We start from the raw sequence: 26,491 nt of genomic DNA, 5'->3' as shown, positions 1-26,491 counted from the left end.
CCTTGCTTACTGTCAAAGAGGTAAGGGCGTTGTCTAAGCGTACAGCTACACTAATGTGAGGAGCCAGCATCCCAGCCTGGGCAGACAGACTAAAAATATCAGTGTGGACACTGCAGCATGGGTGGCAGCTTGGTCTACCCACCCCAGCTTGGACATACCTAGGCCCAAGCCCCGAACCCCTCCTGCACTCCAAATCCCTCATCCCTGGTACCACCCTGGAGCCTGCACCCTCAGCCCAGAGCCCATGCCCCCTTCCACTCCTCAACCTCCTGCCTCATCCCGGAGTCCCCTTCCACCTTCCAAACCCCGCGGCCCCACCTTCCAGCCCGGAGCCCCCTCCTGCACTCCAAACCCCTCATCCCAGAGCCCATTCTCCTCCCCACCCACCCCACACAACACACCCCAACTTCCTGCCCTAGCCTGGTGAAAATGAGGGAGGGAGGGAGAGCAGGCAATGGAGGGACGGGGGATGCAGTGAGCAGGGTGTGGCCTTGGGGAAGGGGTGGGACAAGGTTGTTCAGTTTTCTGCAATTAGAAAGTTGCCAGCCCTAACCCAGCTATCCATCACCATAGAGACTATTCAGCGCAGGATCAAGCAAAACTAGCGCAAGTCTATCTACTCACGCAGGGAGGCACATTCTCAGTTGCAGGGCAGAGATACTTTAAAAGTTCTCATTTTTTCCCGATAATCTAATAGGGCCCTGGTGATGTCCAGATAAAATAGAGAACAGAACATCCGAAGACAGCTTCAGGGACAGATCATCCTGGTTTGGGTTGTGACTCTGAACCTTGACCTAATCTGCTGACTAGATGACTGTGCAGGAAGGTTGGCACCTGCAGAAGGTGGTGGTTTCCCACAGGAGAATCTCAGAGGGTAATCCATAGGTCACTGCTGGGTGTAGCTAGGTGGTCTGAGGTTGAGGTATAGATCCCCACTGATGTTAACACAGCCCTGGAATCTTTTAGTGAATGCAATTCCTCATCAGTCAAAATGCTGAACAAAGCAAAGGGAAATTCTCAGTCATATTCTGTACCTTCCTTGGGATACCTGAGGCTTGCAGCCACGATACCCTTCATATTATTACTGCAGAGGCCATGGACCAAGCTGCAGTATCCTATCTGAAGCATCTATGACTGCCTGAAGAGCAGTTTTCACTACTAGTTGTCCCTCTGATTATGGATTTTTAACTCTCCCTTGAAGGAATTTGTTGAGAAAGGGAGATACCTTGTCCCACCTCAGGAGTCCTACTTCAGCGATAACTCTAGGTAATTTGTTATATCATTTTTTAACAGGCAAAAGAATAGGCTTTTCTACCAAAGAAACTGAGCTTTAGGGGATCTTTACCCTTGTGAATTGCTCGGACAGGATCTAGCTGCTAGTTTTCTCTTGTACCAAGAGAGTACAGAATTATTTGAAACGCCTTTTGGGAAACATACCTTTTCTCCATTCTCTTTGCTGGGCAAGGGTAACAGGGTTCTACTACAGACTTTTAATTAATTCTAGAGTGCCCTCGTTTACATACAGTGCTATCCCACTTGGACAAGTGGACTACAAGACATCGAGCAGTTTATGGGCCTTTTCTTCGATTACTGGTGCCTGAATTTCAGCTATACAAGAGTATTTCCTGAAAGATTTGAAAGTCATCACTGGGGCTAATGAGAGTGCCTCATCAGGAGACAAAGATGAGGGGTCTCTGGGAGAAGATGTATGGTATTGATCCAGTTGTTCCAGATCTGCCTCTTACTTTTGTGATTTGTCTGTCCAGTTCTACAGAAGGTCTTTAAAGCTGATGTGGAAGGAGAATGAGAATATCTGCATTTGCATGATGAGCAATAGAGAGATCCAGTACTGGAGGTTCTAGACAGCAGGCCTCAGGATGCCCAATACGGCGAAGGTGGTATATATGGCTGATTAGGCCAATGTGAGGAAGCCAGTTGTCTAAAATGTATATCACTGGCTGGAGGGGATGAACTGTCTTCAAACTGCAGGGAACAGGGAGGTGAGGGGAATTAGACCATAAAAATACAAGCAGAACTCATAGCTCAGTGGTTTTGGATCTGCCATTACGGGTGGCAGTGGCACAATGTGCCAAGTCCAAGTTGTAAAAGGGTTTGGGGGTGGATTTTTTTTTTTTTTTTGGAGTAAACAGAAACAAAAAGAGATAGATTATATACTAGGGAATTGAACCCTGGCTGAGTTAAGCTAGGGAAATGCTACAGTGAAGTGACAGACACCGCTGATTCCACCCTGCTGCCACAGATAGTAAGACGAAACTAGAGGATAGTTGTGGCTGCTCTGCTTTTATACCGTTGGATAGGGATGGAGGGAGGACGGAGATAAGGACATGAAGGGTACAGACATGGTCCCAAGGGACACTGTTATTCAAAGATTCTGATCCCACATGTATGATGTACATACACACCTGAAGTGGAGATCCACACAGACAAATACTTGAAGAAGAAATTGTCTTTTCAATGTGCAAGATGCACAGGTGCATAAATGTAGATAGCATATTTTACTCTATGTATATACTCTGTAATATCACCTTGGAAGACCAGAACAATTTCATTTTGTGCACCACAAACACTAAGTCAACTCTTGCTCCGACTGGAAGCAATGGGAGTTTTATCACTGACTTCAGTGGAAGCATCATCAGGCCCATTATAGCAGCCAATGATTTGAAGGGTTGTATTCTCTGCCCGAAATAACCACTGGATTGTAATGATTGGAAATGTAAGGGGAAGGACAAAACGTTAAGGCACCTGCTTAAATACAGAGTGTCCTGTGACTGTCAAAGAATAAGTCACATTTAAGTTGCATCCCTTTTCCCATGTAAACACAAGAGTCTCATACAGGTACACCAGTGTCCTATAAATTATACATCTGAGCAAAACCAAGCAAAACACTTGGCATTTTAGTGATAGGTTTGGGACTAAAATGCCATACTGATACTCGAATAAAGAAACTAAACAAGTTTTCAGATATGAGAGTAGATAAATTTTGAACCTCAGTCACAAGAGGTAAAGGGGATTAAAATACATCTACCCAAAGCACTATCCACCATAATCCAACTATTCTACAAGTTTAATGTTAAGAGACTTCTATAGAAACAGAGGACCAAAGTTGATTTGATCTTACAGATTTTGCTTTTATCTGAAGTTGGCTGCTGCAGGTGACTTCGTGGACTTGTGCTGATATTTACTCTAGGTCTTGCACTTCCTGTTACTGCACTAATCCTTCTTGCAGAGAGGGATAGCATTAATGTTTCTTACATTTCCAATTCAAAGAAAGATAAAGATACAAGGTAAAATGTTTGCAAGTTCCTATGAGAGACACAAAGTAGGTGAGGTACTATCTTTTATTGGTCCAATTTCTGTTGGTGGAAGGAACAAGCTTTTTGAGCCACAAAGAGCTCTTCTTCAGGCCTGGGGAAGGATGCAGAGTGCCTATGTCCCTTAGGAGTCTAAGTCCATTGATTAGGTTTCCTAAGTTTTTTAGGTGCTTTACATGTAAACTATATCAGACAGAAAAGGATGAATGATTCACTCATTTCTATGCTCTCCTTACTCTCCTGTGTTACAAGTGAAACCAGCTAGATTTGGTGTTCTTTGCTATTCTGTGGAGCAGTTTGTTGGGTCATGAATGTGTTTGCATGAGGGTATGGAAAGAGGGGCATGATAGTAGTGTGATGTTTATGGAAAAAGGAGGGATTGTAAAACAGTCAAAGTGGCTACAGAGTGTCATATCAGATCAAGCCAAGTCTCTCCCAGCTGTTCTAAGTGGATATGGGGCAGGAAAGAGATGCGTGTTATGTTCCAGCCTAACTAAATAATATAGAATAAGCCATCCTTTATCACAGTATCTATTTATGATATAAACCAGAATCAAGCCAATTTCAACTGAGCAGTCTGTTACAGAACCGCTTCTGGATCAGTGAAACCAGTTTTTCCCTTTTATAAGCAAGCTCACGATACAAATGATTAATAAAAAGAATACAAAACTACCTGCGTCAGGGATTCAATTAAGTAAGCAAACGTTTCATTAATCAGATTGAGATTGTTTAAAGCACTGTTAGTTCTGGAAACAGTCAAAGAGTGCTGGCCACCAGAATACCGTAGCACCTCCAGGCAACATCATTACCACCATCCAATTGAACTACTAGGACAAGGACAGTGTGTATCTCAGAATCAGTTAACTTGTGGCCTTACTAACTGAAATCCTGATTAGAAAAACCACTCTCAGTTTAGAGGAGAGAATCAATTTTATGGCATCCTTCTATGCCAATTCTTATACAATAAAATTGGTAAGCAATCCTAGTATGAAAAAGGTTCTTTACCTTGCATCGAGCTGTAATCGCGTCTTTATTAGCCAAATAGGATTGGTTGCTGTGATTGCAGTAAAACCTAAACAAATATTTAAAGAAAATTAGGTTTGATAATGTCGTGAAAAACACAAACCTAGTAAAAAGTTAAATGTACACAATAAGCTACAGTCCATGAGAAAAAAAAACTCAGACTATACTGATTTTTAAAAATGTTTCTACTGTAGGCCTCTACTGATATTTTATTACTTTTACAAGTCCACAGAGCCAATAAACTCTCCCCCCCCTTTTTAGTTTTACACTGACATTTCATATGTTCAATTCTTAGCAAAAAAGGTTCTCCATATAAAAATTTTTTCCCAATCGTACATATTTCTCTGTGAATCTATTTATACACATCCCTTTTTAACACCTTTGAACAGCAAGACTAGCTAGCTAAACCGATATTAGTCAATTAATTTGGAAAAAAGTTTTAATAAAAACACATTGCAAATGTAACTGAAGTGAACTGAAATAGTATAAAAACAACGTTCTCTGTAGATTTAATTTACTACCTGAAATACAATCTGAGTTTAAAAGCATGCAAACTGAATAATGTCTACTACGATGCAGCTAAAAGGCGTAACATTACTGTATATTAAAGACCTTTTAATATTGACCTATAACGAATAGTTAAATTGGGAGTTTATTAATAGTCCAACGTTTTATTTAGAATTCAAAAGCAAGGATTGTTGGTTGGCCCCAGGAATACTTGTACAAGCATACAAATGTTAAAATTTTTTTAAAAAATGGATTGCATATCTACTACTAACTAGTCAGACAGCAACTATTTGGGTTTGCATTAGGGCTAATTCTAAAAGTTTTTGTTTTCTATCCACAAAAAAAAAAAAAAAAAAATCTTCTCTTGCTCCTGCACACCCAAGCAGAGTCAGAGGTAACTCTGGATAAATTTACTTTTGTAGTACCATACATGCACCATTAATCAGGTGACATGTCTGCAGGAGGGAACAGAGAAAGAGCTGAACATTTGCCAAGCAGCAAAAGATAATTTTGATACTTTGTGCTTCCTGAGTGACACACACTACTTGCATATCACTAAACAGTCTCAGTATACAGTCTCCTGCCCACCTGCAGACTCAAGGACCTGGGAAAGTGTCAAAGAGTATCTTGTTCAGTGCATTTCTGATGCACACCTCAGCTATACAAAACAGGGCTTTGATAAGTTTGTTTAAGAAGATCATTTACAATTACACATATTTAAGCAGACCCGCTTGCATACCAGTTACTTCTGTTCAAATCACCATCTACGTTTACACTGAAAACTTGTACACAAATGACTGAAGTACTCAAAAACAGAAATGCCAAAGGATCTTAACTGTTTTAAAAAAAAAAAAGTTTTTTTTTACATTTTTTAAATGTATTATTAAATCCTAATTTGAGATCTCAAATTACACTACAAAAATAACCTTAACTATCTATGCTTTCTAACAGCTAAGATCATTCAAATACCTCCAAAGATATAGCTGCAGTGCTGTGCCAAAGGTGTAGAAAACTAATAAACACAATTTAATCTCTCATTTAGAAGTCAATGTGTTTAAACAAACTCCTACAATGCCCTCCCAATTAAAGATCTTCATATTAACTTGCATTTTGAAAGCTACTAGTGCATACACCTAAAACATAGATCATAAGAGTACTTTTATGAGGATAGTTTGATTTTCTGTTTAACTAAACAAGCGCAAGTGCCTTGCGGTTGCTGTATGCACAGTACTTTAAACTTGTGCAGGAAGTGTCAAATGTTATCGAAACAGAATGGCAGTATTTTACACCCAGTTTGCACATCTGTAAATAACTACACAATATAGAAGGCAATGGAGAATTAGACCCAGTTAGCTTTAGTGATGGGTCAGAATGTCCCTAAAAGGGCATGGTGTAAAATATCTGTAAAAAGAAAATACCCTTAGAAACGACTCTTATTACAAGAGTATGTGACTCTTATACCAATTTTACACAAGTGCAACTTCACGGATTTCACTGGAGTTACTCATGCTAATGTAAGAAGTGGAGGATAACCAATCCCTCCTGAGGTCCCTACCAACCCTGATATTCTATGATTCTATATATTCTTAATTTCTATAACACTATTTATTAATCACTAACAGAATTTGCTTATTCACTACCTTAAATCATAATCCTTCCACAAAAAAATCACAATGGGTTGTGGTAGAAAGGAATTCATTTTTAAGCCAAAGATTTTGATTTAAGATGGAGAAATAAAAGCAGGAGCATGTGAACTTTCAGGAAAAAAAAATCTCTTTTCCAGAAAAATACTTTCAGTTAAAAGGAACACTAAACAGTAAAACACAGGGCCAAATTCTGCTCTTAGTTATGCCACTGTTAATCTGAAGCATCTGCACTAAAATAGGAGATTTATATGAATGTGTAGGGCCCTACCAAATTCACGGTTCATGTTAGTCAATTTCACCGCTATGAAGTCTTAAAATTCAGTTTATATCTGAAATTTCATGGTGGCGTAATCATGGGGTCCTGATTCAAAAGGGGATTGTGGGGAGGTCCCAAAGCTGTTGTAGGGAAGTTGCAGGATTGCCATACTCACATCAGAGTTTCCTGCAGCTGGAGGAGGCTTCTGAAGGTGTAGGCAGGTCTCATTTACCCAGTGCTGCTGGGAGTGCCCCACCCAGGGGCTCCTAGTTGCCAGTCAGGGGCAGTGGTGGATTAACATATTGTCCCATGGGCCACGGACAATTTAAAAAATGGGTGCCACAGCCCTGGCAGGAACTGAAGGCCCAAGCTCGGGCAGCCTGGAACCCAGGCAGGAACCATGGGGGACAGCAGCCCTAAGTTCAGGCACCCTGAGCCCCATCTGGAGCCACCAGGGGTTGGGTGCACGGCAGGGAAGCCTGGAGCTTGGAGAGTGAAAGCCCTGAGTCCCAGCTGGATCCATGGGAAATGGCAGTCCCCAGCCCAGGTCCCTGAGCCTGGGCAGGAACCTCTCTCATTACACTCCCAGCAGGAGCCACGGTGTTGTGGGCAGCAGCTCCAAGCCCAGGTACCCATAGCCCGGGCAGGAGTCTTGGGAGGAAGAGGGGGCGGGAAGCCCCGAGCCAGGCAGGATCTGCAGGGGCTGGCAGCTCCCAGGCCAGGTCCTGAGCCTGGGCAGGAGCCGCAGGCACTACACCCTCAGCGCCAGCAGAAGCCACAGGTGGCAGGAGCAGCTTGGGCACCCAGAACCCCAGCAGGAGCCACACAGGGGCTTGGGGTGGGGGACCATGGAGGTGGTAGCAGGTGAAAGCCTCTGCGCTAGGATGCCCTGAGCCATAGCAGGAACCGCAGGAAGTGACAGCCCCAAACCCAGGCATCCTGAGCTTCAGCAAGAACCGTGGGGGTTGGGGGTGGGAGGGGTGTCAGCAGCCTGGAGCCCAGTTCTGGGGCTGTTGCAGCGCAGAAATGTATCACCCTCACTTCTGTGCTGCCTGTGGAGGTGAGTCTGATCTTCCCCCATAACAGCTATGCAGGGGAAGGACAAGTCCTGTCCCTCCCCAGCCTGGCTGATTTCGGGGAGATCAGAATTCATGGGAAGGGCCATGACCCATTTTTCATAGTCATGAAATTGGTAGGGCCCTACTAATGTGAGAGCAGATTCTGGTCCAGAGACTCAGACTTATAACCTTTCATTTACACACTAAAATTTTAAAATCAGACAGCAAGACACAAAGGTATTTCACTTGCCCCTCGTATTTATTTTCCTATTTAAACAAACGCTTCTATAATAAAAAGGATATGCCTGTGTTACCACTAGATTGTATTTGTAATAATATTTACTCCTCATGTCCTATTGACCCAAGATGATCAATCTCACTGGGTTCAGGTAAACTTCCTGGCCTCAGACCCATATGGAGGAGGTAGTGGAGATGGAGGTGCAACATCTGAGTAGGAGGGGCTGGAGTCACTCTACCTCCCCCTACGGCAGAAGCAGGCATGGCTCTTATTAGTCATTTGGAAAAGATGCAGTTTTATTCCACCTACTGCTGACCTTTGTCCATTGTCAATACATGCAGGCTGAGATGAGACAAAGCTAGGTCCCATCCTGCCTAGGAATGCCCATTCTAATGTTCTGTGAAATGTTCTTTGTTGTATTTAACTTATGGGCTTTCCTATACTCATCACAACAGTATTAGAGCACCTCAAATCATTAATTAACTTAGCCTTACAACAGCCCTGTGCAGTAAGGAAGCATTATTCCTATTTTAAAGAATAGGAAATTGAGGTACAGAGAGGTTTAAGGTTCAACCTTGCAACAATTGTCCAATTACTATGGGTGGCCAATTTGAAGCCTGATTTTCACAAGGTACTGAAGGTAGGGGGTACTTCTGAAAAAGCAGACCCTGTGGGCCTCAAGTAAAGCACCCAAAAATGGAAGCATTCAAAATTAGTGAACACTTGATAATACAGGCCTAAATAATTTGTCTTATGTCACAAAGGCAGAGCTTCTGTTAAGAACAAGACAGCTACAACTCCCACTCTGTGCCAGAGTAAGGAAAGTGGGTAGGTGAGCGTGCTGTGTGCGACTCCCTAGGCCTAGTGTCCTCCATTCTCTCATGTGGCTTTTACTCTCAAAATGTAAACAGTATAAAATGTTATAGTAGCAAAGTTTTAACTGAGTAATTCATAAGTTGGCAGCAAGTGAATTTTGTTGCTTGATAAAATATCCTGTATTTTAGTTTTACGTGAGTTTTGTAAGAGACTACTAAATAAACAGATCAGAAGTGCTGATCAACATAACACTCTTAAATTTTGTTGCCTGCTGTCTAGTGCCTTTTGCAAATTATATCTGAATTTCAGATTAAAACAATTATTTAAGTTTATCTCTGGAGCCAAACAATTGACCAAGAACTAAAAACAGGTAAGATCCCAGGTATTCCTATTCTGCATCATCTTTGAAAGTTTGGCTTTATCCATAAGACAATTGCAATTGACACAAATGCACGTGAATATGTAATGCTGGATTAAAAATCCATAGTAGTAAAAAAACAAACCAACCAACCAAAAAAGAAAGAGGTAAAAGAGGAGGATGTCTTTGATACATTATGGCAACATAGGATATCAGCTGCAGCATTTTAAATGCAGCTATGAAATACTTTGAAAAATCAAATGTCCTGGCTATAATCAACAAGAGACCTTTAATTAGCCAACATGGCTAAGTAAATAGCAGCTATCAGTGAAAGGTATTTTCTACCTTTCCCTGAACTGCACTGAAAAAAAATTTACTTCTCTTTAACTCTGGAGTAGAGTTACATTTTCGCACAGTGCACATAAATTGGAATTCAGATAACAAAAGTGCATTCCCCTTATTTTGTGTATTTAATAGATATTACAAACCCAAAGTGTGGTTCTTACACTAGAGGCTGCAAGAGACGCTCAGTTCAGTACTCACGAGGTTTAAGTTAGTCCATATTTCTGCAGGAAGTGACCTGCGGATGGGGAGCATGAGATGACACGATCTCACTCTTTTCACGGGAGAAATGTACAGTAAATGCCTAAAATAGACACAGGCTTTTCTGTATCATAACAACAAGCAGTGACCTCATCAGACACATGTGTACAAATTGAATCCCATTGGAAGGATTTGTGAATCAGTTAATGTGAGATCTAACTTTTTCAGGTTAAAAGTTTAGGGAAAAAAAAAGAAAAAAAAAAAAAACCAGAACAGGCCGCAGATATTAAAATATTTTTGTAAAATGCACTGAGTACTGAAATTTCTGCCATTTGCAGCAGTCCAAATTTACAGCTTGTAAATACTTACCTATGATCACATTTAAAAAAAAGAAAGAAAAACAAACAAAACAAAAATTCAGTTAAAAAATGCTAACCTTGTCATATAGAGCTGAGAAAACATAGTTAGATGTCTTTTGACATCAGGGCCAGGCTTCGTATTGCCAGAAGTCACTGACATCAATGGGTTAATGACCTACAAATATATTTATTTATTTGCTATTCATTCAGAAATGTTTTGTCCATATTGCTTAGTTTAAATCACAAAACCAAAATGTTTCTCCTACTGTAGTCAATTAATATAAAATTGGACACAAATTTATTACAAACTGCATTTTGCTCCTGCATTCCAGGCTCAAACAAGGTTTACTGACTCTGTTCCTCAACTGTGCCAAGATTTGCAAGTGTACTCCATTTAAACTAACTTGTGGATCATTTTTAAATTAAGAAATGTAAAACAGACAGATCAACAGACAAAAACCAAGAAGGATTCTAGCTCAGTTACGTCAACAGGGTTGCACAAGTGTAACCGAGAGCAGAATTTATATGGTGTGCTAAATCCTTAGGTACAACCTTGGAACAGAGATGGAACTAACAAACATCTTTACAAACACAAAAATATCCTTTATTTTGTTTCCATTAAGGAATGTTTTCTATACAGTCACAGTATGAAAACAAAAACCTCATGATCCACTGGATCGGAAAGAATGTAGTACAGTTGTATGTTATAAAAATCTTTGTTCATACAGAAGTGCAATATTTTAGGAATGAAAGTGATGTGAACTGTATGTTGGAAGCCTGTATACAGTAACAAGGAGGATCTCCCTGAAAGCCTAAATATGTGTCAATTTCCACTTGTATACTATTTCCATTACTAATAGAGGCCAATTTATCTGCCACAGAATAAAAGTGACTGCAGTTGATTTCAGTGAGTTACTTGTATCTTGTAAAGGGAGAGTCAGGCCTAGGAATCATAAGCTTTAAGTTGTATTGAACATTTTCTTAAAGAGTGAAGAAGGTACCTTAACTTCTTCTTGCTCCTAAAATAGTATGTAACAGAGGACAATTCTTCTACTCCTTGTTTAAACTTTTAGGATCAAATTCTAACCTCAGCTATGTGCACACAACTTTTTGAAATCACTGGAACAAACACATGCTCAAATGCTTTGCCAAATCAAGGCTCTAGGCCTTGGTGAGACAAAGGGCTTCACAGAAATCATTATAAGTCCCATGATTAAAAGACGTAGGTACTTATCAAATTTTGTACTGTGCAATATACTGTTAAGCAATGAATAAAGTTCTTTTCTTGAGCCACAGCTAGAGGTTATATTCAAGGAAAATTGAAGACAAGTGTCTTGAATTCTCCTTAAAGGAGGATATATATATATATATACACACACCAAACCACTGGGTTTTTTTATTTATTATTATTATTATTATCGTCTATGACAAATCAATGGATACATTATCATTTCAGAAGACAAGCTGCACGGAACAAAAGCAGCATGGGGGTCTTTAAATTTTAGAAGCTTTTTGTACAAAAAAGTACCACCTGAACAGAAAAAGTATGTTACAGTAACTCCTCACTTAGTCATCCCGGTTAAAGTTGTTTTGTTGCTGATCAATAGAGAACATGCTCGTTTAAAGTTGTGCAATGCTCCCTTATGAAGTCGTTTGGCAGCCACCAGCTTTGTCCACTGCTTGCAGAAAGAGCAGCCCATTGGAGCTAGCAGGTGGGGGCTTGGAACCAGGATGGACAGGCAGCCTCACTATCCGCTCCCCTAAGTTTCCTGTGGGGCAGCCGCTCAGCAGGCTATCACAGGGGGGCACTACAGGGCTCAGGACTGAGGGAGCTTGCTGGCAGTAGATGCTTTCTCAATTTGCTAATCTATTTAAAAATGCAATGTATTTAGAGTGGTGTCAGCATACTTAAAGGGGCAACACGCGTCTCTCTCTCTCTCTCACACACAGGGTGTGTGTGTCTGTCTCTCTCAGAAATGCAGTCTCCCACTTCCCTCCATTCATTCTGTCTTGTAGAGTGTGAGGCTACATTAACAACGTGTTAACCCTTGAGGGCTCAGCTGAGTGCTAGTTCATCATTTAGCAGTAAGGCATTCCCTGGGAAACATCCCACCCTCTTACTTCACCATCTCAACCAAGCTTCACAATCATCATTGCTGTGTACAGTTTTAAATTGTTTGTTTAAAAAACTTATCGTGTGTGTGTGTGTGCACGCGCACATACGCACACATTTTTGTCTGGAAAAAAAATTTCCCTGGAACCTAATCTTCCCATTTACATTAATTCTTACGGGGAAATTGGATTCACTTAACATCATTTCGCTTAAAGTAGCATTTTTCAGGAACATAATGAAAACGTTAAGTGAGGAGTTACTGTATGTGAAGTCACTTAATTCAGTTTACTGTTGAAACCAATGACAGCTACAAAAAACGTATATATCTAAGTTGATTAATTTTACTATTTGGTGGAACAAGTAATTTTTTTGAACATATAATTTAAGAAAATAATAAGTTTTTAATATGAGACAAATTTCAAGAGGCTAACAAATTAGTACTTAGAATTGTAAACCTCTCTCTATCCCTAGGATTTACTGCATTCTTAATTTTCAAGTTACATGGCACGGTACAGCAATGCAAATCTTGCAGGCAAAATTGTTAATAGCTGATTTTAGTGCATTTTCTCAAAGACATTATTAGAATTACAAAATGACAAGGTTAGCATTTTTCTAGAAGCTATGTTAAATTTTAACTATGGCCCTTTATAGTAGTTATCTGACTAATGCCTAATGTACTAGAGATTATTCATATTTAGCACAGAACTTTGTTTTACATGGCTTCTAGAGAATTTCTAGAGCATACTGAACTAGGCTATTTCAAGAAAGAAAGAAAATTTGCTACCTTCAGTACGAATCTGCATGGGGCACTCAGTTTCACCAACCATGTGGTATAGGTGCATAACTGCAAAGCTAAACGTTAATGCTCATCAGTACTGCATGAGTACGCTGATATAATAATGTCAAGAAAACAGCCATAGAAATCGGAGAAAGTGTTCTCAGTAATTAAACTGGTGTACAATATGCACCTCCAAATGTAACCACAAAGAGGCAGATGGTTATTAAGGCTCAAACATGTTCATCCAGCACCCGATAATCATGAAGGCAAATCACAGTATCAGCCTTTGGGGTAGGAAACAAAGTCAATGAACAGATACAAAACTAACTGACAAACCCAGAATCAGTATCTGCATGTGGACTGGGAAAATTGCTACTGTATATATTTACAGAGGTTTTTTTCATCAGGAAGCATTGAGTACAGGAACATCCAAAGATAAGGGCTATTCAGAACCTACATTTATTTGCAGGATTGCATACATTAAATATGTGGTCTTCAATTAAAAAGAAAAGAAAAGATTGCTAATCCATTTTCATGTCTTCAGCTCCTTGTCAAGAGAAAAATAACATTTCTTTAAAATTCTGAAGAAAAAAGAACACAGGTAATCGAAAAAGCTTTAACATAAGGAGGGTCTCTGAAGCAGTTAATTGATTGGGATGAACGGTAATTAAGTTAAGTTTTCTTTGTCCTTTCTTCCTCTTCAATCCTCCTCACCCATACAACCCACAGCCATGTGATGCAGAGATACTTTATTACCTCCAGGAAGGCATTAGTTCCATGTCTTTTCTATTTTTAAAAAACCTCAAACTACTGGCCTTAGGGGTCATCTCATTCTATCATGGGAAGATTAAACTTTACTACTATTTATCTCTCTTGGATTTCTGTGTGGCACCCATCACCGTATTACATAAACATAGATCTAATGCCACTTTGATCTCCCATCTAGATACTGAATTCTATGTGCCCCAGTCAATTATCTGCTTTAGGACATTCCAGGGTTTTCCACATTGATCCACTGGTCTATTAACTACACATTTAACTGCACTACACATTTAACTGCACATTTGATATTCTTAAAGCCCAAAACATAGACAAGCAGTATCATATATTGGTTACATAGTTTGGTGTGAGTTAGCCAATTTCATTTCTGTTATGCTTAAGCAGCCAAAGTTCAGCCTTAAAATATGCATAGAATAAATAGTATTTTTAAAATTTTTTTTTTACTACATCTAAATATGAGTGGCATCATGAGCAGCAAGTATGGTCTGGCAGGTGACATTTGGGCTTCCCCAACACAATTTTGCCAACCTGACTTTTCATAACCCTGGTTTACTACCCTCAAATAGAGATTACAAACCAAGTTTAACACTGAGTGGCAGCTCTGTTGCACTGGTGGAAATACTTTAGGGACTACATTTAAATGACTGATCCATTTCATTCTGGATCTATCCAAGTCTGATTCTACAGTTTCAGAGGTGCTAGGCCAATATATTAATGTACTCTGCAATCTAATTTCTAATCCCTCTTCCAAATCACAATCTGGATTATTTAACACTAAAGTAAACTTGAAATATTTCAGCATTTGAACATGGGACAGATGTACACCTTACCAGGACTTATCAGCATATTTCAGAGAAGACAAAACATGTAGCATATTAAAAAAGTCATAACAAAAAAAATCAAGTGAAGGGGGAAAGAATACATTTTTGTCTCCATAATTTTACAGTAATGTAGAGAACACTGGTAATTATTTTTGCTTAGCAAACTAGAAACAAACACATGCCAGTTTTCCTACAGAAGCTTGTTCACGCATACACAGTTACAGACACCCATTAACATAAAGGGCAAGTTTTATGCATTTGTTCTCAAGCTGGTTTCCCTATTTAACACTGGGGGGGGGGGGGAGTGTGAGGAGGGAAGGGGAATGAGGCACCTGCACAGATATCTAGCTACTACATCCGGAATCATTCAGGCACTTCTTATTTTTAAAATTTCACATTCATCATAGCCTCTCAATCATTAGCAAGCCTCTAGAAAAAGAGGGCAAAAAGTTACAGATCCTTACCTGCCACTCCAGCTGAAATCATGTGTACCTGGGTAGAGTCTGGCTCAAAAATATTGTTCAACTTTTCCTTGCAATTTGAGTAAGCAGCAAAGTATATTGCTCTAAAATTAGAATAAGATTCAAGTTATATTATTGTATCTTATTCTCAGATGTACCTACAAGTAGTGCTAATGCATGAGAGACACAGGCTTCATTATACTACTGTACTGCAAGCAGGGCTGGCGCTACCATTTAGGCAACCTAGGTAATAGCCTAGGGCGCCAGAATAAATGGTGGGCGCCGTTTTGCCGGAGGGGGCGGCAGGCGGCTCGGGTGGAGCTGCCGAAGTGGTGCCTGCGGAGGGTCCGCGGCTCCAGTGGAGCTGCCGCAGTCATGCCTGCGGACGGTCGGCTGCTCGCGCGGCTCCGGTGAAGTTGCCGCAGGCATCTCTGCGGCAGCTCCACCGGAGCCACGGAGCACCGGACCCTCCGCAGATACCGCTGCGGCAGCTCCAGCGGAGCCGCGGGACCAGCACGCAGGGCAGCGAAATTGCCGTCCGCCTAGGGCGCTCAAACCCCTAGCGCTGGTCCTGACTGCAAGCAGATGTTAGCTAATCACTAAAATATACTTGCTATACAAAAAGCTGTTCAAACCATAATTCTGCAAAGCAGTTAGAATATTTAGGAATGAGAAATATTTAGAATTAAGAAAAAAAATTAAAGGAATGAGGTCAGCTTGCAATCTTCATATCTCATTACTTCTGTAATGTATCCAGTCCCCATAGACTTCAAAGAGAGAGGAGGTGAGTGCGCATAAGAAGAGTTTGTGAACCTGGAGTACTAAAGTCTCTGGGTAATGCTGAGTGGCAATGCTTTGCTTAATTTGCAGATGGAGTTGTTACTGTAGACGCCCCTAACAATGCAGTGTCAAGCAGTGCTGTCCATAAACCCATTTTAATGACATTACCACAAGGGTGACCAGACGTCCCGATATTTAGGTGTTTGTCCTGCGTCCTGACCAATCTTTGGTCGGGATGCAAATCTGTCATGATGTTTCGCTCTGCCGGCAGCACTCAACTTTTATTTTTTTACCTGCTCTGCCAGCAGAACAAGTGTAATTGATATGTAAGATATGCCTCAGGGTGGCAAGATACAAGTTTATTTCTGGCTTCTAAATTGCTTTATTAAAACACATGAATTTTACATGGTAAACTGGAAATACCACCTTTCCAACTTCCAATCTTCTCTCCTTGTTCAGTTTTGTTTTAATCTCTCAGAATAAGTGTTTTAACTTTCTAACTGAATACGTGTAAAAGAAATGAAGAGTAGCAAAGATTTTTTGTAAATTTGCATCAAATGCAAAGTTATATAAAACTGTGTTTATTAGCATCTAAACTAATTTCTTTATCAATAAAAAAGTAGCTGTTCGCTTGTTACAACTACAAAACTTATTTTGTAAAAGAACAGAAAACATCCATGCTTACTGACATTAGGTTGGTTATAAGGCTTGTGCATTTTTAAATAAATACATAAAATCTACAGGAGTGAAAATATAAACATTAATTTAACCTTATTAGTTATGCAAACATGTTTTTCTTCCCAGCAAAATGATGAAGTGCTTGCTTTCTGCGGTGTAATTTTTTGAAATGGGATTTGGAACCCAGTTGAGTATGCTGTATATGTTATGAAACAAACCTCTTTACAGCTTATTCAAACAAAGAACTGCTGTTAAAGTCACTTACCAAATGCTTAATTGAAACAAACAGTATTTGATCAAAGCTAATGACTGGTAAAAAAACATGATGTGCTAATTTATAAAGCTAAACACATTACCAAGTGGACAATTCTAGCGAGAACTCTGGAAAAAACAAGCTACCATATTTGAGCCCCTTTTTGAAGAAGAGAACATTGCAAAGTAACCCATGTAACACAATTAATGTATAGCAGAGATGCATTTAGAATTAATTTTGTGAACACATGAAATAGTTTTATAATACTTTTCAGGTTGGGGTGTGAAAGTAATTAACACTACAGGCTCCATTACTGCCTAACAGAATTTATGGTATATGAGTGGTGTACATGTTGGGTCTGTACGAAAATATGCCACTAAAAATTGTGTTGGGAAGGACAGCCCAGCGGTTGGGATGCCAGCATGGGACTTAGAGACTTGAATTCAATTCTTTACTCTATCACAGACTTCTTAAGTAATGTTGGGCAGAGAGTTGTGTCAATTCCTCATCTATAATATTGGTTTATAGCATTTCCCTAAAACACAGTGGTGTTGTGAGGATAATTCCATTAAGGATTGTGAGGTGATCAGCCATTTACTCTACAGTGTGCAATAGCTATGAAGTAGGGATTCCTATTGGGTAGAGCAAAAACTTTTTAATTAGGTCCGTCTGTGAAGAGAAATTTTTGAAAGTGTGGAAGAATTAAGCTATTCAAGCAAAATCTAAGCATTTAATTAAAATGGTAAGACCAGAGTACCTTCAAAGAGTTGCTAATGACTCATGAAAACTTGATGAAACAATTCTATTTAGAAACAACTCTTCCCTGTATGTGTGATATTTTCAAATATTAATTTCTCATTTCTTATGAGGGATATTTGCATGAAAACAGAGAGTCTGTTTCTGCAATGCTGATCTACTCTCGTAGCTGATTAGGACATTACTCATGACAACGGAAACCAATTACACTGTCATTCATGACATCAAGTGGAAAAATAAGCAACAGAACAGATTCTGTTCTTGTACAGATACCCAGCAACAAAATAAAGTAAAAGGAAATAAAGTGACTGTTCCCACACATCAGCTCATTAACAGAATGACATCCAAAGCTTTCCCACGAGGCACGAGTGTGCGTTTGGGGACAAGACAACCTCCCCCACATTTTCAGGGTGACTTCAGGACTTAAAGAGGCTTTCAATCTCCAGTTTGTATAATTCTAATTACAAATCTTCATTCTCCCCTCTTTTGAATTCTTATACAAATTTTAGCAGTTGATATCTTGAAAACAGCTGGAGCTAAAAACTCATTAGCTATAAATTTATACCCAGGCAGATGAAGAGAATTCTGCTCCCAATAATCTTGTCAGAAATTAAGTGACGGCAATCAAGGTCATAATCAGAATGATGCAATTTTACATTCCAGTATCTTACAACCTGTCTGGATAAGGAATGCAAAGATCAGTAAGAGTCCTTACGGGATTAGTAAACTTTTGCAAGCATTGGTGCTGAATTTGTGATCAGAACAAAAACACATAGTATTCTGCATTAAAATAGACTTTTTTCTGCAAGTTTTCAAAATGTTTAAAGTCATTTTAATAGCTATTAAGCAAAATATACATTACAAAGTGTCCTCTGATTTTTTAAATTTGTTTAACTTTGGAAGAGTAGGAAATGAATTGCTCTTTTAACTTCTTGTTCCAGGAGACTGCATGACAAAGTCCCTAAAAGGGATTTTGGAAACTAGTAACTCACAATGGAAGCCAAATTAGCACAATGTGCTAAGTTTATTCTTGGGGTAAAAGCATGAAGTCACACAAAGGATAAATTTTACCTAACACATTTACAGCAGTATTATGATCCTTAGCTATACTAAATAGTGAATTAGAAAGAATAGCTTATTCATCTGGGATCATTTTGACAGGTCATGAAAAGATACCACATCCACATTCCACATGCAGCATGCCAAAGAACTGTGCAAGTATTTATTCACATGACAGCAACTCATATGTCTGACAGTGGTACAAGCAAGGGCAGTAAGGATAATAAACTGTCTGCAAGGTTATGGAGAAAGGGTTAGGGCTTAATGACTAGATTTTCAAACACACCTAAAGAGACTGCCTAAAGAATTTAGGAGCACAATTTTGGAAATCTTCCCCTAAAATGTTGAAAAGGACACAAAAAAAGGGGATTCCATAAACTACAGGAGGGTAGCAGGCTCAAAAATAGACAGAGGAGATGAGCTGAAGCTAAGAATGAATGGACTATAAGACAGCAATAGGAAGATGTAATTGTAAATACATACAGTACATATAGTGAAAGCAGCCATATGGGTTAACCACACAGCCTACCATTTATTTTGAAACGATATTAGGGTCTTTTCCATCCATTAATTATTATTAATAAACATTTTAAAAAGAATCTCAGCTTCTGTTTAAGCTAACTCAAAATATGAGGCTTGTCTCTCCAGCAGGTGCAACCGCACAATGCTGTGCCTACCGAGACAGGTACATCAGCAGAAGCATTCACTCCTGAAGAAGGCAAATGTCAGCATCACTACTGCCCTCCCATCAGATTCCAATGGGTAGTGTAGATTTAAGTACCAACAGGGGCTCAGCAGGTTTTGGCCCTGTGCCCTGATACTGCTCCTGCACTGGCAGGTCCCACCAATTCCTTGGCTGCTTTAGCTGGCTCTTGAACCAGGTGAAATGGGGGTTGCAGATAGCTTGCATTATTATGCCTTTCCCCCAGTGGACTTCCCATTGCAGGAGGCCCAAAACCTGTATTTCATTAGCAGATCTCAGGGAGTGAGTCAGGCCCAATGTATTAGGAGCATTTTTTCCCCACTGTCCTCTTGAAGAGGACAGGTTAACTGAAGATTCCAAATGTATATTTAGTTACTACCTTACACCATAGGAAATGGTGCCCTTGTTTTTATCTCAGAGTCACATACTCATCATAATGCACATGTACATCTCTGCAAACTAGAGGTGAGAATACTGTATACCTCACTGTGTACAAAACTGGACAGCCGAAACGTTCAGAAACAGGCACTATCAAATACTGCTGTGGATACAGAGATGCAGATCTGGAAGCTGCTCAGTAGGGTTTGGTGGTTGCTCTGTAGAGAAGTGGCCTAACTGGTTTCTCTCAAATTCAGAAGTTATACAAAGGGGAAAGAAAAAGTGGTCTTACTACTAAATATTTCCACATCAGATGTAACAGTTCACTTGAAGGAAGTCCCCCATGCCTTAAATCTTGACATACACATGTTTAAACACTAGACTAAAATTACTTCACTTATTGAACATATTGTTAGATTTTACCTGGAAGGAGCAACGCCTACCAAATTAGGACCTAGCCCTCTAAACAGAGAACGAGGACCTTCCTTTTGCAAGATCATCCTGGAAAACAAAGTGATATTGAAACATTAAATATACATTAGAAGTGTATAACAAGCCTACATAGTAGTGCTATAGTTAAGTTAAATTTAAGGTTTGCTCATGTTTTACGTACAAACTAATTATTCTTTTTAACAATTTAATACTGTAACTGCAAACGAACCAAATTTTCCTAAAATATGCACAAAAAGTGAATTCAGTTCTTTATACCATCATTGCTATATTACACACACGCTTCTCAGTTTCACTTCTCATTTTCATGTGTAAAGAACACAGATCATCCTAGAGGCTCAGCAACATATAAATGTTTTCTTCCAGCTACAAAAGGGGCCTTTTAGTAAAATGAATCCAAATGTCTACCGTCTATTATTACTGCTGGACTATTCATCTTGCTGTAGATTCCTGTGTATTGTTTTCGGAATGTGGGACCAAACATTTAATTTTATTGTTCTCTTCTCCCACAAACTCCTATCCCCAAACAAAAAACTACGCCTGGGGAGGTTCTTGAGAAAAATACACTCTAGAAGAGTTGGACATGGCAATTCCCGATAGCCAAAAGGTTCTGATTTTAGGGATAAATTAACTCTAGTTAATATCACCAATCTAACCAAGGCAAAAATCAGATGGAAGCCACTCCCTGCTCCTCAAACAAACAAAAAAAAACACCTCACCACAAAACAAACAAGCAAACACCAACCTATCATCTCTGGTTATTTCAACAAAATTTTACAAGACACACAACAGCATAATATGTTCAAACTATAAATTAAAATATATGCAGAAGCCTACAGGAAAACACCACATTACATACAAAAATGCTAACACCTCCTTCCATCCAGCATAGGATTTTTTAAAAATGTATTATATGTTTCATTAGCACAACAGGATTGCTAGCAAAATACAAGTCTTCTAAAGAGTGAAAAAAATATTGTTAGTGCTCAAACAATTCACAGAGCCGTCAGATGTTCAACTGAGTGTTTGGTCTTCAGCCGATTTTTAACTTAACTTTGTGTTTGGAAAATGACAAAATACTAATTTTGGGCCCGAGACTCCCCTACCATAATATGAACAGAGACAGATAGGGCAGATATGCAGCAGAGCTGCATGCTCTCCAGCACATCCTATTCCCTTCCCTCAGTCTCCAGAAGCTCCTCTCCTCCCATACTGCAGGGTTAAGGCTCAGCAGTTGTGGGGCCAGATTCTTCTTTGATTTGTATATCCCAAGTATTCCCAATGAAGTTACTGGGGTGTAAAGCCAGGTTAAATAGGAGCCATTTCTCCTACCATTAGGATCATTCCTGCAAGATGCTCAGCATTTTGACCCCAACCCAGGAAAGTCTTTTAGTATGTACTAAACTTTAATCACATGGGTAATCACACTGACTGCAATGGGACTATTCAGGTTTAAAGTTAACCAGAGGCACAAGAGAGTTTTATTAGACTGGGAACAAGGCATTCAGCATCTTGCAGGATTGAGCCCATTATCAGCACAGCTCTGAGAATAGTGTTGGTGGAGGGAGACCACCACACTTTTTTAATGGACTTGCAAAGGAATGGACAAAAAATACTAAGCAATAACGTGATACTTTAAATTAATTAATGTCAATATACAAGAATTTTGAATACTTGTCCCATAGGGTTGTGACTTTTAAGGCAGGCCAAACAACACAAGATGTAGCATAGCACAGGATTTGTCCTGATCTCTTGACATGGTAATATATCTCTAAACTTCCATATTGTTGACCATACCAAAACTATTTAAGCCTAAACATTAATACTGATTTCAGGGCTTGCTTTAAAAAAAAAGCAGGGAAGATGCAAGTATAACCTCAGAGCCACTGCAAACCCCCCTGGAGATTCAGATTTTTAAATGATTTTTTTTAACCGCCAACTCGATGTTGCAATATAGGACATCAAGCTTATCAGTTTAGATATGGTGTTCAATATAGACAACACTTTTCAGGCACATTTCCTGTTCAAAACTGACATGCAGGTTAACAACAAGAGAATTAGTCAATTCTGCAAACTCATCTGTTGCGTAAAATGCCCGTCTGGAAAGGTTTCAAAAGATTAGTTGAATGTGCACGGTTAGACTAAGTACAGTGCTCAAGTGGATTTCAAATCTATTCTGAATACCAGCATTTGAAAACAGTCGAATTCCGAGCAAGTGTGTCCACTCCATCACACTCTTCTGGTTAGGATGACCGATGTCCTGATTTTATGGGGAAAATCCCAATATTTAGGTCTTTGTCTTATATAGGTGCCTATTACCCGCCACCTCTTTTCCCAATTTTTCACCCTTGCTATCTAATCACCCAACTTCTGCTACAAAACAGAACCAAAAATTTAGATTAAAAAGTTTATAAAAATAAGCATTTGTGTTCCATAAAGTTATAATGGCATTATACAATCACAATATCTCTTGGTTATGAGGTATACGAGCATTCCTAGATGTTTGACAACATTTCAGCTTCATGCCCAAAGCAGTTAGTACTCCTGCGGAAATTCTGCCCGCAAAAATTTAAAGTTCTGTGCCAAAAAAATAAAAATTATGCGCACAGTATTTTAAAATTCCGCAAATCCAGGCGAATTAGGTGTGGGTGGGCAGGCTCATCCCAGTAGGATCCAAGTGTGGAGGGGCTTAGTGTGGGGGGATCCAGGTGTGCTGTGAGAGGTTTCTGTGTGGGCGGCTCGTTGGGGGGCCTGGGTGCACAAGTGCTCACTGAGGGGGTTGAAGGTGCAGGGGCAATGGGTCTCTGCAGGGGAGCCAAGTGAGAGTGGCTGGCACTCAGTGGGGGGGATGGGTCTGGTGTGGGGAGATTGGGTTCAGCAGGGGGGATATGGGTGTGGGGGCTCAGTGGGGTGTGGGTCTGGGTGTGCAGGACTCATCCGGGGGGGTCCAGGTGTAGGGGGATAGGGTTTGTCAGGATGACTGTTCAATGAGCCTCTTAACGGGAAGACCCCAGCTGCTGCCGAGGGGAAGCCACATGCCAGGTTCCTGCTTCCCCCTGTGATTCTTGTCTCCTTTTCTTCTCCATCTCATCCCCCTCCCTCACTGCCTCATGCCCCATCCCCCTCCCCTCACTCCTACGTTCCCCTTCCTCTGCCCTATTTCACCCCTCTCTTCCTTCCCCACTGCCTCTTCCCCACACCTCCTCCCTCACCCCCTCCCCTCACGTAGCCCCACCATGGGCACTCACTGTTGCGCAGAAAACAGGAAGGCTCCCAGCACCCAGAAGTGTAACACGACTGACACTAGGACCCAGGAGGCGGCATTCAGCTGCAGAGTCAGCAGAGCCCAGACATAGCCTCCTTCAGCTGAGCAACTGTGCACTTACAGAAATGAAGGGGGCCAGGGAGAGTGGCAGGTAAACTTGTGTGCCAGCCCATGCCTCGCCTGTCAGGAAGGGCAACTGCGCTTTTCCTGATGTTTTCTGCAGGGAAGCACGGGCATTCTGGTGGAGTGGGGGTAGAGAGTGTTCCGCAGAATTTCCCCAGGAGTAAGTTAGATGTGATTTCACAATCTCTTAAGTGCTCAACTGAAATGACTTAAGTGATAGCCACTTTCCAAAAATACTTTGCAAACCACTACAACAACATATACTTAAACAAATTTGCCATGTTAAAAGAATTTCCCAACACAATGAAGGATTTCTATTCCTACAAGCTGGTCTGCATGGACCAACACTTATGGTCATGCAAAGTCCCCCTGAAGTGGCTCTGCACACGTTCATCAGTAAAGGACAGATGGAAGGATCTCAGCCTACAGCAGGGGTCAGCAACCTTTCAGAAGTGGTGTGCCGAGTCTTCATTTATTCACTCTGATTTAAGGTTTCACGTGCCAGGAATACATTTTAATATTTTTAAGAGGTTCTCTTTCTATAAGTCTACAATATATAACTGAACTATTGTTGTATGTAAAATAAAGTTTTTAAAATGTTTAAGAAGCTTCATTTAAAATTAAATTAAAATGCAGAGCTCCTCGGACTGGTGGTCAGGACCCGGGCAGTGAGAGTGCCACAGAAAATCAGCTCGTGTGCCACCTTCGGCACCCGTGCCATAGGTTGCCTACCCCTGGCCTACAGCATTATTAGCCTCACTTGCTGAAAGACAGAGTCGTAGGGAGTTAATCAGTATTTAAAATCAATACATAAACTATTTTATTTTAATCTCATCTGTGAGATGAGGCCATGTTCTTTCTCCCTCCCCTCCTCCTCAGGTTCTCACACGAAGTCCCATCCTTGCTGATGAGATAACCTGGAACCCGAGGGAGAGGAGGCACATACGCACTGGCCTCTATGGCTGCCTCTTACAGCAGCAGCAGCCTGGGAAGATCTGTAGAGTGTCAGGCAGGGGTGTAGATAGAAGATTAGTTTGTACATGATTCCGACTCATTTTTTCACAACACAAGGTCAGCCATGCTAGTTGCATTTAAAGGACATCATGAATTTTAGAAAAAACATACTTCTGTCGGAATAGGTTATAGCCGTTAAAAGAAAAAGACTACACACATTTCTCTCCTTTTTTAGTTTGTTTACTTCATGCATTTGAGCAAGTCATGGTTTTGCCTGTATACTCAGGGCCAGGTTCTGCAATCATCTGTACAGACAGACCCTTACTCCTATAGAGAGTACCAATGAAGCCAATGGGGCACTGCACAGGTGCGGGGGTCCGCCCAGAGACCAAAATGCAGAATCAGGACCTTCATCACTGCTCTACATAAGGGACCCTTATAAATATTAACAAGAAATCCACTATAAACTGGCAACAGGATTATTAAAAAAAATCCCACCACACAGCATGTTGGTAGGCAAAATAGTTTAGTGGATATAGCATAAGATGGGAAATCAGGAGACTCGGGTTCAATAACTTCCACCAACTTGATCTGTAACCTTGGGTAAGTCACTTTATCTCTCTGTGCCTCTGTTCCCCCTTCCTATCCTTTATCCATTTAAAACTGGCAGCTCTGTTGGACAGGAACTACCTGTGTGTGTGTAGATACTACTTGAATACAAACCAAGAACAGCATATTATTTTAAAAGGATGTCCCATCAGAAACTGGATTTTTTTTTTAGTTCATTTTAAAAAATTAATAAAGTTGACAATTTCTCTTTAAATTTCCACTCAGTAGTGCTTCTGTGGCATTTACTCAGGCTTTCATCTGAGGAGATGAAGAATAGGATCTCTGGAGAGCTATCCTGGGAGTCTAAATTCAATTAATTACTTATATATACACATATACAGTGGGAAATGGGTGCATTTGGACAAACAATAACGAAAATTAGTTAGTCAAACTGCTCTTGTCATCCATTGATAAAAATCAGCTTAAAATATTTTGGTAAAAAGCAAATTTTAGAGAGCTACATCAGAGATGACCCTTAAGAAATATTGTCAACTTAACAACTCACATTTCTTGCTGAAATTTTTAACTACCCACTACAGTTATTTGTAACTCTAAGATGACAATCATTGAAATGGGGGGAGGGAAATATTTCATTATTATTTTTTATTTAACTTATGCAAATGACATCACATTGTGTCTAGTCAGTTTTACTGTTTTCTTAAACACAGTTTGTCAGTTTTCCCCATTGTTTGTGCAGGCTTTTCACATCACAATTGGGGAGAGGGGGGAAAACAAAACAAAACAAAAAACTTTAAAAATTGGAAAACAAAAGTACTCAGGGACAGTTATAATAACTTAAACTACTGTAAACCAATTTTAAAAAAATTGATTAGATTTCAAGTTGACAGTATCTCTTAACATCCAGCCAGATGAGGTTTACAAAAGCAGAGTGAACAACCCCACAAAATATGAGTTACTAGCAAAACTAAAGCTAAAGGCAAAGTTTCAATATTTACAGCACTTTCAAATTTTAGCAGAGACCTTGAGTAACTGTGGCACTATAGGCTCATTATGTAAGGCAGTGGTTCTCAACCTGTGGCCTAGGGACCATTTCTAAGGGGTGTGTGTGAAAGACAGACTGAAAACTGATGGAAGAATTCAACTATATATACAGATAACAGATTTCCAACAGGGTCCACACCTCTAATTGAAATTTAAGGGCCAGCAAAAGAAAAGGTTGAGAACAACTGCTGTAAAGTACAGAAGTCAATGAAAATTGAGGGTGCACAGAACTTCTTGACATCACAACCTATGCATCTGCTACTCCTGAGGGCATTCTGTGCCAAAAAATTAAAAATTCTGCACACATTTTAAAATTCTGCAAAATTTATCAAATAAATGTGGAGGCTCCAGCATGGCATTGGGAAGTACAGGCCACTGGCTGCACAGAGGTG

The 26,491-nt window shown here is 40.1% G+C and overlaps 1 protein-coding gene across 3 annotated transcripts in view; it reads right to left on the bottom strand.

Annotated features, from left to right (window-relative positions):
* SLC25A36 (solute carrier family 25 member 36) overlaps nt 1-26,491 on the bottom strand; it is a 55,985-nt gene that overhangs the window by 6,969 nt on the left and 22,525 nt on the right. For all 3 annotated transcript variants that reach the window (XM_030574319.1, XM_030574318.1, XM_030574320.1), the window contains exons 3-5: nt 20,120-20,197; nt 15,093-15,193; nt 4,338-4,404 (exon numbers count right to left, since the gene is read on the bottom strand). In XM_030574319.1, coding sequence (XP_030430179.1) covers nt 4,338-4,404; nt 15,093-15,193; nt 20,120-20,197 — 246 coding nt within the window. The remainder of the gene's footprint in view (nt 1-4,337; nt 4,405-15,092; nt 15,194-20,119; nt 20,198-26,491) is intronic.

This window comes from Gopherus evgoodei, chromosome 9 (assembly GCF_007399415.2).
Source record: "Gopherus evgoodei ecotype Sinaloan lineage chromosome 9, rGopEvg1_v1.p, whole genome shotgun sequence".
Taxonomy (NCBI): domain Eukaryota; kingdom Metazoa; phylum Chordata; order Testudines; family Testudinidae; genus Gopherus; species Gopherus evgoodei.
Note: the sequence above shows the minus strand (reverse complement) of the source record. Positions and strands in the feature narration are given on the sequence as shown.